The 14,918-nt window shown below is 38.0% G+C and overlaps 1 protein-coding gene and 1 pseudogene across 1 annotated transcript; one reads left to right on the top strand and one right to left on the bottom strand.

The window, feature by feature from the left end:
- The first annotated feature begins 3,142 nt into the window (after positions 1–3,142).
- Positions 3,143–6,763, top strand: LOC125516890 (protein FAR1-RELATED SEQUENCE 5-like; annotated as a pseudogene).
- Positions 6,764–9,046: 2,283 nt separating this feature from the next.
- LOC147966083 (uncharacterized) lies at positions 9,047–13,415 on the bottom strand. Its single transcript, XM_087530711.1, has 15 exons — positions 12,802–13,415; positions 12,545–12,685; positions 12,315–12,434; positions 11,958–12,195; positions 11,787–11,878; positions 11,582–11,680; positions 11,394–11,486; positions 11,008–11,289; positions 10,800–10,890; positions 10,588–10,668; positions 10,241–10,299; positions 10,096–10,158; positions 9,863–9,988; positions 9,369–9,464; positions 9,047–9,226 (listed from the first exon to the last, which is right to left on the bottom strand). The coding sequence occupies exons 1-15, from the start codon at positions 13,060–13,062 to the stop codon at positions 9,047–9,049; spliced, it is 2,022 nt and encodes a 673-aa protein (XP_087386837.1). The 5' UTR covers positions 13,063–13,415.
- Between the last annotated feature and the right edge of the window lie 1,503 nt (positions 13,416–14,918).

The following is a 14,918-nucleotide window of genomic DNA, read 5'->3' as shown; positions in this document are numbered from 1 at the left end:
GAATCGATCTAGCTAGCGTTTCAAAACCAATAATGGGTCCCTCGCCAAAGTAAGAAGAAGAACTGAGTGCAGCGGGTCACGTACATGGACGTGCCCAGCCCGATGTCGGCGAGCTAGATGGAGCCATCGGAATCCACGGGGTCATTTCCTACCTTGATGTCGCGGCCCATACGGCCCTGCTCGTGGAGGTATGAAATCGCACGAACGGCCCATCAACACCCACCACTGCCGGCGTCGCCGATGCCTGACAATACCTAACCCTAGGTTCGAGCGAGCCTGACGGGTGCGTTCGGTCAGAAGGCAATGCAATCGATTGGTGGCAGGCAACACAAGCTAGAACTGATTGGAGGCGAGCGTGGCGCGAGGCGGGCGTTGTGCGTTTGACATGATGTGAGTGACCTCCATCGTGCCGAGCCGGTCGAGAGAAGAAGTGTCCTGCGAGGCCCGATTCAACAGTGAGAAAAATAAGCAGGAAAAACCAACGACATGGCATGCCAGTTAGACCTGACAATTATGACCCACCGGTTAGAATGCTTAGAAAATATTAAACAGGGTAAATTATGGTAATACTTTTGCTAAATGGGGTAAAATAGATGAAATCTTGCTAAATGGGGTAATGAGTGTCAAAAATGTCAAAAATAAAGGGTAAAAACGGGAATTCACTCTTTTTTTTTTTTTACAAATTTTGAGAAAACTCAAACATTTTTCAACACATAATCAAATTTTGGAGACGCGGAAATATTTTTTTAGAACGGAAACATTTTTTTGAACTACCCAAAAAACTGAATAGGAACAATTTTTCAAATTTCAAAACAAAATTTGGAAACACGAACAACTTTTACACGCGAACATTTTTTGAAACTCCAGAACAAAATTTGGAAAAACGAACATTTTTTAAAATTGCAAACAATTTTGTAAACGGAACATTTTTCTAAACTCTGAACAAAACTTGTAAATATGAACATTTTTTGAAAGTTGCGAACAAATTTTGGAATAGGAACATTTTTTGAAACTCCCAAACCAATTTACGGAATTTATGAACATTTTTTAAATTTGTGAACGAAATTTGAAAACATGAACATTTTATAAATTTCTGAACAAATTTGGAAAAGCTGGAACCCTTTTTGAAATTCCTAAAGCTTTTTTGAATGGAAACAAAATTTGAAAACATGGACAATTTTTTAAAAAATAGGAACATTTATATTGAAACTCACGAACAATTGTTTTTCTTAAATTTGCGAACAAATTTTGCAAAGTTGTGAAATTTTGAAAAAAAACATAAAGAAAAGAAACAGAAACTAAAAAAAGAAAAGAAACAGAAAAGAAAAAAAACGAAATAAAAAAATAGAAAGCCGAAAAAAACGATACAGGAAAAAACCCGGTTCAGGGAACCTTCTAGAAGGTTCCCAAAACTGGCTGGACACACTATGTTCATTTTATGGCAACATGAATCGACCGCCGTTACGAAGAACAAGCACAAGTAAACTTAGTCAAAGTACATGCCTCTATCTGGACGGTATAGACCAAGGCATCACTCATTTATGTTACGCTCTCTGTGTTGCTGCACAATTGGTCTTGCTGGGTCGCCGGTATGGTACAAAACCATAGCAAAGGTACTTGAGGCAAAACAATACACATAAAGAGAAGGATTTCAATAGAAGTTTGTTGCAAAAAGAAATTGTTAATACGTTCACAGTAACAAAGATAAGTTGTTTCAATCAGGAACATCGTTTCATAGGAAATCTTCTTATCTACTCATCTTCATGGTAACTCGCATGTTTCCAGACAGACATGTGATATTGCAATATATTTTTAATAATGTCTCTCGTACTGGTTTATCTAAGAAACATTTCAAACAATACATTTATAGTAAGCATGGTCAACACAAATATGAAAATTGTGTTCAAGAGGGTTTAGGATCTCAACATATGAAATTTCCTGGTAAAAGAAAATACTAACAATAAATCATGTAGGAGTAAGTTTGTGCGTTACCGATAATAGTTCGCATCATCCTTGTGCATGGGACCATTGATCTGCAATAGGGAGCGCCTGGAACTCATTCGACTGAGAAATAGATTGGTCTCAGTCAAATGACGTGGTGATGACGTCGTCCGCTATTTGTCTCAGCCCGATCACCTGGCAGGCCCGAGCCAGGCTCCTTTCTCCCCCGCACAGAGCCCAATTGGGCCGAATCCAATCCAGGCCCTTTGCTCTATTGTTGTTTATGGGTTGTGGACCTTTTTGGGTTGTTTGTTTTGATTGTCCTTGTTGGGCTTTTTTGACTAAAAGGTTGTTTATACTTTACAAAAAAAGAAGAAAAAGACAAGAGAAAAGCCCGGGCCCCGCTATACAGGAGCAAAAAAGCTACATTGCTTTTTATTCCTCCCTGTTCTTCTCCTGATCGCAGCACATGCCCCAGCCCCCATCCACGAAAATCACAAACCCTCACCCCCAACACACCCACTCCTCCTCCTTCCTCCTCCAGCCCCAGCCGCCAGGGCACACACCTTTCCCCTCCATAATGGCAATGTGATCAGAGGAAGGGAGCTTATATGCTCGAAGAAGGCAAGGAGGAGAGAGAGAAGAGAAAGAAAACATGGATGCAGGAAGAGATAAGAGGGCACAAAGCACTCACCAGGGTATGCACGCCTCTCCCCTCTCCAGATCTAGGATTCTTGTCTCTGTTCTTGTATTATCTTGCCCTTTTATTCTTCAGTATTCTATTGTGAAAACACAAAAAGGGAAAAAACAAAGTGAATAATAAACATACAGAACAACCCCCATAGCTGCAAATTCGTAAAAAAACATGAAGCTTTCTTCCTAGGTGTTGCATCCTTCATATACCTGACAAAGAAACTCTTGACATTGATTGCAGCTGTTCTTGATGCTTATGGAGCTTCTCTATTTGGTTCTCAGGTTAGTGCCTACAAAAAAAAGCAAATGAAATTTTAATGAACATCTGAATCTTGCTTGTACTATTCTGGTTATTTGGTTACAGAAATTTGATGTCTGATCTTTTGTACTATTATGTGGAAAACATAAAAAACACAGGGGTGGGGGAAATAGCCAGCAGCAACAGTGGCTGAATTCTGGTGCTTGGAACCAAGGGCTGCATCATACACACCCCTGGATGCAAAATTAGATGCTTCCTCATGCTTCTATTAACAGAACACAAGGGAATGCCCTGAATATTCTAGTGAGTGCAACTATGTATGGTATCTTCAATAGTCAAGGCAATACACAGGTATTTCTAGGCTCTTTGGAAAAAAACATTTGCTTTTGAAATTGTCAGTAGACATTCCTGTGAATGTTAAAACTTCTTTGTGCAGGCAAACTTTCCTGTGAACCTGGGTGCACATACTTCAGTGGGTGAGTCCAACCAAGCGTCTACTGCGCTCCAACCCCCTGTAAGTGTTTACCGTTTAGAGAAAATGGAAGAAAAAAATAGAAATTCTACTACTATTGTTTTACAAGAAAATTGGCAAAAAATAATGATGCAGGCAAACAAAGTCGCTTATGAAGCCCCCATGTCATACATGCAACTCCTACTTGCTGCTAAAGAAGAGGTTCTCTACTAACATACTCCTGTTTGTTTGTCGTAGATAAAAAATTGTATTAACTTACAAAAATAAACCCAAAAGAAAAAAACATCAAACAAATAGAACTAACTAGAGCTGTTTTAATTTTCAGGGTGCTAGATATGCATCCTCACAATCGCAAGAAGATCGCCTTGTTCGTACTGAGGTATGTTTTTTTCCTGCTTAAACTTGTGTCTATGTCCCCTGAATAAAAATTGTTTGACTGCTGTGTATAACTATAAAAAAAACTCTCTACAGAACGATATGTACATGATAACTGGGCGATACAGTAGATCTTCAGAAGATCCATTCCAAGCACACAGTGGGGGTGGAGCTCAGCATACATCTCAAGTTGATGACCAGCATGATATAGAGCTTGAACCTTTTGTTGACAACCATTTTTCAGAAAGCTTGAATGATTTGAACTGGGACAATGAAATGCAGACAGAAGCAGGAGGAAACAAAAACGGCTCTATGGTGTCAAATGAGATTGCTTCTGACAATGATTCTGATTCCGAGGATGATCTTTCTCCAGCGTTGTTGCAAAAAGCCTCTGACATTACTGTTACAACTGCTGGAGAACAAGAGAACAATGGTGCAGCTGGCGAAGTTCAAAAATTAACACAGGAAGATATACTAATATTCCTTGAAAATGATAGTATAGAAGCTGCTCAGAGTGCTATCCAAGAAGTGCGCAGCCATCACGTACCCCATGTGGACATGGTCTTTGATACGGATGATGCAGCTTACAACTTTTACAATGAGTATGCCTCAATTGCTGGTTTTTCTGTGATCAAAGCATCTCGCTATTGTGGCAAGAAACAAGGAGGCAGTGCAGCAACTCGGGTAACTTTCAAGTGCAATCGGCCAGGAAGAGTGATTGATGAAGAAGAACAAGAGAATAGGAAGAAGAAACGACATGACACAAGGCAATAGAAGACAGGACAAGAGCCCTATCGCAACGCAAGGAAGAAAAAAACAAACACCATTGCAATAACAGGGTGTAAAGCTCAGCTCATTCTCACCAAGAAGGATGAGAAGTGGGTGATAACAACCATAAACCTACAGCACAACCATGATTTGAGTCCTCACACAGAAGTGAAATACCTTCGTTCTCATAACTACATGACAGAGGAGGAGAAACTCATAATCCGAACTTTCAATGTTGTGAAGCTACCAACAAGACAAATAATAGCAATCCTAAGTTACTTGAGAGGCGGGAACACTCCTTACACCAAAAAGCATGTAAGCAATGTTAGAACAACCATTGGCAAAGAGAGCAATCAAAAAGAAATGATGCAGGTGCTCACATATTTCAGGAAGAGACAAGCTGAAGATCCACAATTTTACTATGCGTTCAAAACAACTAAAGTCTCTGATGACGCAAGTAAAGTTTTGTGCATTTTCTGGGCTGACGGGTATTCTAGGAAAATGTACGAGCTGTATGGAGACTGCTTCAGCTTCGACACAACATTCAAGACAAACAGATACAACCTCCCATTTGCTCCCTTTGTTGGTGTCACAGGACATGGCCAGAACTGTTTGTTTGCTTGCTCTATCATAGAGAATGAAACAGCTGACACCTTTCAATGGTTGTTTGAGACATTCTTGCATTGCATGGGTGGGAAATCTCCGTCCACAATCATAACAGACGAGGATGCTGGGATGAAGACAGCTATCCCTTTAGTTTTCCCGCATATCCGCCACATGCGATGTTTGTTTCATATTAAAAAGAAGGCCGAGGAAAAATGTACTAGGACTTTTGCAGCAAATAAAACACTGCATGATGATTTCAGTGACATCATTCACAACTCTCTGACGGTGGCTGAGTTTGAGCAATTGTGGACAGAGATGATTCAGAAATACAACATTGGGCATGTGAAGTATCTCCAAATCACATGGAAGAAAAGGAAAAGGTTTGTCCCTGTGTATTTCAAGACGGACTTCTTCCCCTTCATTCACTCTACTGCGCGTAGTGAAGGCACCAACGCCATTTTCAAGGACAACATCACGTCAACTCACAATGTGATCAGCTTCCTCCAAGAGTAGCAGAAGATTTCAGAAACTATACAAGATAAGGAGAGGGAGCAAGACTCTATCACAAGAACGACTTCCCCGATATTCTGGGCACGAAGTGAGCTCGAGATACAAGCTGCAAAAATGTACAACAAAAAGATATTTTACAAATTCCAAAAACAGATAAAGTTTGTGCTGAATTTGCATGTTGAAGAGGTTGAGAGAAATGTGAAATATGAAGTCTACAAGACACCAATGCTAGCTGAAAAGGATTTCAGAACGCGAAGATTTGTTGTGATTGTGAACTTGCAGCAACAGTTGTTCAGTTGTATCTGTGGGAAATTTCAGAAAGATGGCATTGTGTGTTGCCATGTCTTGAGAGTCCTTTCTCATATCAACATGTCTGTGCTGCCAGAAAAATATTACATAGAGAGGCGGAGGCCAAAAATACAGAGGACATACGGGACATCCGTTTCAATGTTCCTTTGGAACTAACTGTTGGAAGTCAACACTTAAGGTATACCCTACTATCCAACAGGCTCAATGAGATGGCCTCGGACGGTGCATCAACAAATAGAAAATATCTGTATGTTGTAGCAGAATGTGAAAGGGTGCAACAAAGGTTGGATGAGATGACTAAAGAGGATGAACTTGCAGAAGCGCAACAAGCAAATGTTGACAAGGACAGAACAGAGACTGATGCAGCACCGCATCCTGATGGCTATGGAGACAAACTTCAATATCCTGATGTTGCAGTGTCAAAAGGGTGTCCACAAAAAGGACGTTACAAAACTTTCATGGAAAGTTTAGCATCTAAACAGAAAGTCACATGCAGTCGGTGTGGGAAGCCTGATCATTATAAAAGTTCTTGTACTGCAAGTACTGAAGATGTCAATTTGGCTCAGAAAGAAAAAGTCAGCCGCAAACAAACCTTAGTTTTCGCATCAAAAACTTTTCTATTTTGGTGTTACCTAGTTTTTCCAGCATTACAGAAAGGTCTCGTAGTTCATTTTATTCATTTTGATGAAAAAAAAATTTGCAGCCTCATCTGGGACATCTACAGGCAAGCAACCAGCTGGTGCAAACCCGAGGAAGAAGGCAAGAAAAGAAAAATGAAAATTTGGGTGCTGGAAGTTCAAGAAGGCAAAAAATATGCAAGTGATGACTAGAAAAATGTAAATTCACTCAAGTTTTGGTTGTTTGTTGTGCCACTGAACAAAAAACATGAAGGAACTATGATTGTTCATGGATGATAGCACTTTTGCTACTGTTTTAAGACTGTTTTAGGAAATGCGTAAGTTATAAATTTCAGTTGTACTGGTAGGCAAAAACCAGGAAAAAATTGCTTTCCTGTTGGTGTAGCAACACTGACCATAACACAGTAGGTTCCTTGAATTTTTTCGTCCACTTTCGCTTACACTGTAGAAAGTAGATTCCGTGCGCAAAAGAATTTTGAAATCCTGCACCAAAGAAATGATGAGGGAAAATGATAGAAACAAAAGAACAAGGGCAAAAAAATGTTCTCGTTAGTGCCGCTACAGACGACATAAAAATATTAGAAAAAGAGGGATACTGAAAATAATCAAACTTACAAGAATAAAAAATTAGAAAAGAACACTCTAAAAACGATGTTTCGATATTGATCTGAAAACAACATGAGATATTCCGAATTGCTTTCTGGTTAATGACCAGTTTCTACGACACTGCTATACAACTTGGATTCGCTTTCAAAAGAAAAAAAAAATCATATCGTTCCTCCATGTACACCGGACACTTTGTGATGTTGACTTTTGTGATTGTTTTTGATCATCTTGCTAAAAGACCTTCTTGTAGTATTCCTCCATGCATTACAGAAAATGTTGTAGTTGGTTGGCTGCTTGACCTTCTGAAGAAGTACAAAAAAAGAACTAGTTAGTAACCTCAAAATGGCAGACAATAACAAAAGGAACTTTGTTTACAGTGGCAAACGCAAAAAATACACAGAAATTGGAAGACAAGAGAAAAAGATAAACAATTTTGTATCACAAGTCAAATTGCTAAAAAAAAGAAAAAAAAACTATGCTTCAATGGAAGAAGTACAAAACATACCAATTTACCATGCGAAGTTCTTGACGAGTTTTTTGCCTTGATCTTCTGTGTTGTGAATACTAAATAGAATGTCAAGAGCAAATCTGACCCTTGCGTCTGCTACGTCGTTCATTGTGAACTGTCGCTGTAGAGGATTTCACGAAGCCCAAGTTTGCATCCAGTTAAGAGCAAAAATCCCACAAGCGTCGCTGTTTTTTTACAGAAAATTTAACAACAAAAAATTAAAGAAAGATCAAATCATAAAAATGAAAAAAACAGTACTTCTGAATTTATGTTTACACGAAATAGCTAGTTTTTACCTTCCTATTTGCTTTGGCATGTTTGGGTACTCTACACCAAACTTTATGAAACCCATTCCTCTCAGATTAGAATCTTCCCATGTTTTTATGAAATTGTTTATCTAGAGACAATTGAAAAATGAATATGTTTAGGAACACAAAAATGAATGGGTGTTGCATTACCAACTTAATTAAAAAAATAACAAAGAAATAAAAGATTAGAAAAAGTGTTTTAACCATCAAATCTCTGATCCCGATGTGGAATGGTGTGTTCCCTTCATAATATGAATCTAGGAAGACAAACTTTCTTGCTATAATGTCAACAACGAACAAGAACCAGTGCTCAGCATGTACTGACGGAAAGAAGATCTGCATTTTTTGGACACACAAATTTGATTGCAAAAAATTAAAAATAAAAGGATAAATATAACCCCCAAAACTAAAAATAATAATATAGTTTGGTGTAATGAAGCATACACGATCACTTTCGTGTAGAGACAATGCTTTTCCAGCTCCATTGAAGCTTCTAAGTGCTTTTCTCTTCATTTCCCTCCTTCCTTCTTTAGATTTCCAATTTTGAAGAAAATAATCCTGATTTGTGAAAAAGAACGAAATTTAATTATTGATCTTCCACCCAAGAAGTCCAATAAAAGTGTTGTACAAAAAAACCCTCTGTTGAAAATATGTTGGGTTATGCTTGGATATGAAATTTCTTTGTACTTACACCTAGTGTAGTGAAGAAGTAGTGCATTTTTGATCTCCTTGGATGATTCTCTCGAAAGAGCATCCGACAGAAAACGTTGAAAACATATGCTTCCACGTGTCCAGTCGCACCAAATGAATCACCAAGTTGTCCCAAGAAAAGGGTTGTTTTGTCCATCAACACAACCACTTTGCTGCAGGTGGTTGAGAACCAGTATTGTTAGTGAAGGCAACAAAAAAGATTAGAAACCATTCAATCACGGGAAAAAAGTGGAAATCTGAGTGTAGAAAAAAAACCTTCTGTGAGGTTCAACTTTGCTTAGTGCCAATATGCCCCTATGTAGCTCTATCTCATGAGGATAAAGAGGTCCTCTCTCGTTGTGATCATATGGTGAGGAGAGCCACTTGCTTGGGTGTGTTATCCTTTGGAGGCAAATTTTCTTTACCACTTGATGAAGTGCCTAATGATAGCTTCGTGTTGTATAAATTGTCCGTCGTGTTTACCATACTAGAGCATGAACCATTGAATGATCTCTCCCCCAAAACTTGAACATCTGGAGACACCTACAAAAATTCATACGCACACACAAATTATGGTTAGTTTGTGTGACAGCAAAAAAAGATGATGCTGCACAAAAGAAGGTGTCAAGAGAGCTACATAAAAAAGAAAGTTGTTCAACAAATTTACATGTAGGTAGTCACTTACAGGGATTGGTTGGTGTTTAGTGCCTTTTTGTTCATCATTTTCATCAAACTCATCTGAAAAAAGCCTCTTCCCTAAAATTCCTGTTGTTGAATATCTCTGCAAAGTGGCAAATAATGTTGAAAGGACGTGTTCAGCAAAAAATCAAAAAGAAACCAAAAAATACACTTTTAGAGGGCAGAATCACACACATTTAAAAAGAGCATAGTTTATAAAAAAATGAAAATAGAGGAAATAAGAACATAACAAAAATAATGATGATACCTTCTTGTGCTTGTGTGTAGGACTTTCAGCGTTCTCACTGTCCCATTTGCCCATTGGGGAGTAGCATGTTGTTGCTCTGTCTCAAGTGTTTGACATGCGTGCAACAGGCGATGTCTGAAAAAAATGTTTTGTTGTATTTCATATTCAAACACAACAAAAACTAAGGACATTAGAAAACATAAAAAGAGCAAGCGAGAAAACGGAAAAGATTTTTTTTGGAAAATAAGGCATACCAAGTCGATGATGCCATCCTTTTCTTCAAACTGTGGAAGAAAGTCTCTGTACTTGCAAATGCCTGTGGACACCGGCTGTCTCTGTGCACACTGTATGGAGGAATCTCCTTGCACTTCTTGCTCATCCTATGAAAATACATACAAAAAAGATGAAAAAACAAAACTGTTGGAGATTTGTTGTAGGAAATTTTAGGTGAATTACAGGAACTTGTGCACTCGGCAAAAGATGGTACCTGCTGGGTGTGTCCTTCGATGCAATCCTTGCTTGTATTGCATGGATATTTTTTCTTTACTTCCTACAATTGTAGAAATATAACTGGGTGTGTAAGAAAAATGACAACTAAAAAAAGGCAATAGGGGCAATGGAGAAATAATTACCTCTATTTGAGCATTATATTCTTCCGTGTTCATCTCTAATGGGCACCACAATTCTAGCTCTGTTATTTGATTCCCACAATCATCATGGTCTGGAAGAATTCTGCAGCTAGGTGTCGCATCATCTGCGAAGAAGTACTTTTTCCTTGCAATATCTAATGGATGCAAAGTGTCTTGGAACTCTTTGACACGTTGTTGCTTATCGTCTATCCCGTTGTCATGTAAAAGAAGAAGAAAAAAAGGAAAAAAGGCACAAAACAATGAGAAATGGATTGATGCCAGCAACATGCAGAAAAGACAAAAAATACTGTCTGATCAAAAACAGAAAAATGAAAAAATGTAGGCAGTACTGTTTGATAGTGCCATGTTGATATCTATATCAAGTTGAACGCGCTTCTTGTAATCGCTGACATTATTCGCAGTGTTTTGATCTGAAACAAATGAAAAAAAACAAGTAAATAAAGAAACAAGCAAGTCAAAAATCTTTAGAAAAGAAAGACGTGCTCAGGAGTGATTTTGTCGTGGGGCTGAAATGTGTGAAAGTTTTTCCCTGGAAAAACACCTTTGTCATTGTTATTTTGATGTTCCACACATTCAGTAACCACTGCTTGCTTCTCATTTCGTTGCTCCACGGTACTAGTGTCTATGCAATGCTATGTTCATAGAAGAAACGCATGTTCAGTTGGTCTATACAAAAAAGAACAAACAGAACAACGTCTCTGAATGATGACACTAAGACAAACGTCAAATGAATTCCTCATGGAGTGTGCCTGTGTTTTATTGTTGTTAACTGTGTTATGTTGAAACCCTGTGAATGCTGGCTGTACACCTCTGGTGGATACTTCCTTTGAATTGTTAACTTGTGTCGTGCTCATCACTGCTTTTGCCAATCTAGCTGATAATAGCATGTAGTTCAGGATAGTGCTTCTCTGTGGTGCTTCTATTTCAATAGGACAAGCATTGACACTGCGCTTGAGGATGTTGCTATGTCCGTCCAACATATTTATGTCTTGGTTGTGTTTAGCAGGGCCAACCTTGTTCATGCTTTCTCCCTGCAACACAACAAAAAGTGTTAAAGTGGTTGTTGTCAGAGTTGTATGCACCAGGCTAAAAAGAAAAAAATGTGTTGATAAAAAAGAAACACATGACATATAACCTTGTGGGCTTCTTGTTGCACTGCAATGCATTCAGCACGCATTGATTGTCCAACTGTATGTGTACATCCTTTACCAATTTCAGAATTTACTTCCTAGCAAATTAGTTTACAGAGTTGCATGTTAAATAACAAAAAATTAAGAAAAAGGATAAAAACGTTAGATCTTGTGTTTTATATATGAAACTAACAATTTCATCTTGATCTTTGTGCTCATTTATAGGACCATTCCACGGTACTAGTTGCAATTCTGCTTTGACTCCTTGTGTGTCAACTTCAGGTGTGCTTTGCTGGAGGTGTGGCCATGGTCATAGTCATAATTTGGTGCAGAAAAATGAACCGAAAATTGCACATGAAAATGTGGATTTAAAAAGACTAAAAAAAGAACAAAAATACCTTTATTTTATCTTGCAACAATACATCCTTACTTGTTGAAGTTATTGACTGTTGTGTACTCGTCTTCATTCTCTTCTTCCTGCATCTTCGATCTGCAACAAATATAGTGGGGGTCTTATTATAGAAAACACAACATGAATTAGAACAAGAAAAACTGCTGTAATAACATACCACTGCCCATTTCAATCCCATTAGAATCAACTCTAGTAGTACTGCCAGACCCATTATCTTCGTCAGATGGCATGTACAAGTGCTCGGATGACTCTAACTTCTCTGTATGTTGAGAGCCATTAAAATAAGAAGAGACAATGTTCAAAGTATCCAGCAGCACTTGTTTTGCTATCAGACATGTGGTCAGGTTTTGATCTTTTACACGCTCCTGGAAATTGAGGAATATATCTTCTTTGATCTAACAAGCAGAAAAAGATTCCACAAAAACAAATCAAAAAATATAGAAAAAAGGGGAAACCAAAATAGCTAAATTTGACTGTTGAAGTTGTTGCCTCAATCAAGTCTGACGCATTTTACCTTATCTGAAAAAGAGTTGCCTAAGACCCTTTGTATAGCTTTTCGGATGTTTGAGTTCTTGGCGGTATTTGCCCATGCAGCGTCAGTTTCTCCATAACAAGTTTCTGCCTCATATTTTATCTAACAAAAAAAATGGAAAACAATAAACAAACATAAATAGGAGTTGATGTAAGAAACAAAAGATACACATAAAACAGAAGAAAAAAAATATAGCAGAGTATGATATTTACTTGAAGAGCTCCATACAATCCATCTTTCCCAATTAGCATATCACTGAAATGTTTAATGATTTGTCCTTTCCAGAAACAAATCCTGGGTAGTGCTGGTGGAATTGTTATTGATCCAAAATTGTTGAAGTCTAGACACCGAACCTGCAAAATAAACAACAAAAACAAATGAAACCTTGAGAAATGTTTGGTGAGAACACAGTGCTCATAAATAAAAAAAATTAACAAAAAGTTTCATATAAAAAAAAGAAGGCGCATACTTCTAGCTGATAAATGCAGCCTCCCAAAGTGGTTGTTATTCGTTTCTGCTTCATCTTGTCTGTTTGGTACTTCTTGACATAGGAGATATTCCATGTATGGACAAAAGAGCACCAATCAAGATCTTTTGACTTTGACACATCCACAAGTGCTCCCAAATATTTGGTGCTTGGCTTTGTGTTGGATGTGGGACACAAGAAGGTTGCTAGTGCGACAGTCAAGAAGCAGCGAAGATAAACATCATCAGGCAGTTCTTCCTTCATAAGCTTGTTCCCGAAGAAACTTATGGATGGAAGTTCTGTTAGCCCAAATAGTGATAGAAACTCTGCTTTCCCACAATCCTCGTCTAGCACTCTGATCTTTGTTCCGCCTGCTGGTATACCAAGAACTAATTATACTCTTCAGTGTTGAGAGAAATTGATTTCCCGTCAAGTACAATTGCTTCATCTTTTGTGGATATGTTGTCCGCGACCCACTGTGCGAATGGCCATGGAACATAACAATCATCTAGCTCAAGCAAGTATCCAAAACCACCGTCCCTCACAACCTCCATCCTGTGATTGCTTTTGCACACAACATCAACAATCTTCGGGAAATATCCAATGTTGAACCTGCTGTAAGCAGTTGCTCTTTCTTTGTTAATGTGCCGTTTGGCTTTTCCTTTCTCTGCCCTTGTCCTCTGGAAATGAAACAAATAGCAAGCATTAAAAATACTGAGGCATATTGTTTTCTACAAAAGATTTTTGGTTATGGCTTAGAGATGATAACAATGAAAAAAACTACAAAAAGCACAAAGTTACCTTCTTCCTTTTTCTTTCAAAGCACTCCTCTCTAGCTTCCTCTCTTGTCTTTTCTGTAACTGTATAAATAAAGGAAAGTTTCTGTCAGAGAATCGAACTTATGAAAAACAACACAAAAAAATAAAGACAACAATAGCTTATTCTAGTTCTGAGCACAATTATAAATGTTCTCAGGCCATCGATCAGCATGCCGTTTGATGCGTCTGATTCTATCATATCAACTATAGTTTGCTCCTCTTGTTCATTCATGCTATCATCCCCTGAATCATCTTGTTGACTGTAGTTGTTTGACTCCAAAGCCTCAGGAATAGTAACTTTGCTAGGAACCTCCTGTTTAAAAAAAACACACAATAAAAAAACTAAGTTAAAAAAGTTATGGTGTACACTGAGAAAAACTACAGTACTAATTAAACCAAAACATCAACTATTAAAAAGCTGAGACTACTACTCGGAAGGAAAAACAAAAGATGAAGCCATCTTCTCTAAGCATTTACTCATGATTTGAAAAACTTTGAACATTGACTGATGGTCAACTCTATGATGAAAAAAATAGATTACTGAAAATTACTGAAAATGATGTTTCAAGCTATCTGAACATTGACTGATCCTCCTCGTTTGTCCGCTAGCTGAAGTGATTTTGTAGAGTTACTGGTCCCTATTCAGGAATACATTTGACATCAATGTTGTTCGCTTGTGCGCATACAAAACAGAGTGGGTGGAATGCATGTAAAGTCTACTTGTAAATATATGCTACACTAATGGTGCACTTATAGTTGGGCAGACAAAGCATTAGGCATAATAGCTTGAGGAAGCCCTTACAAAAAAACTAAAATATATGATATCAAACTGCTAAAAAATAAAAAAGATAATCCTCACTGAATACTAACTGCCGAGTCACACTCTCTGAATATAAAATGCATGCTCTCTCAAAAAATTTGAAAAACTGAAAGACACAATGTTAGCTACAACTCAATTAGAGAGTCAACTCTGAAAAAAATACCTCACGAGACACAAATCATACATAGTTACACACATAAACTAACGCCTACCGCCCCTCACCTCCCCTTAGCCTTTTGAAAAAAGTATTCCATGATGAACACTGCGACAAAGAGTTTCGAGTTGGATGGCCACAAATACTGACTGATTTTCACGAAGAGGACAAAACAAAAACTGCAACACACTTATCCCTCCTGCATTCATTGCTAGCTGGGGATGGAAAACATCAATTCAAAAAGAACAAACAAAAAATATTCCAGCTCCCATTTCATTGCTAGCTGATGACCACATCTTGGCTCAAAGCTTTGTCCATCCGCAAATTA

This window comes from Triticum urartu, chromosome 6A (genome assembly GCF_056163025.1).
Source record: "Triticum urartu cultivar PI428250 chromosome 6A, HENAU_Tu73, whole genome shotgun sequence".
Taxonomy (NCBI): Eukaryota; Viridiplantae; Streptophyta; class Magnoliopsida; order Poales; family Poaceae; genus Triticum; species Triticum urartu.
This window is presented reverse-complemented; position numbering and strand designations above follow the sequence as displayed.

What these genes read in the sequence shown, in the direction of transcription:
- LOC147966083 (XM_087530711.1), bottom strand. Translation starts at nt 13,062, where the DNA reads ATGAAGGAAGAACTGCCTGATGATGTTTATCTTCGCTGCTTCTTGACT. An exon ending in GCTGCATTTATCAGCTAGAA is followed by an intron (nt 12,686 to 12,801) that starts GTATGCGCCTTC and finishes TTTATTTTGCAG; the next exon opens with GTTCGGTGTCTAGACTTCAA. An exon ending in TGTTGCAAGATAAAATAAAG is followed by an intron (nt 11,681 to 11,786) that starts GTATTTTTGTTC and finishes CCACACCTCCAG; the next exon opens with CAAAGCACACCTGAAGTTGA.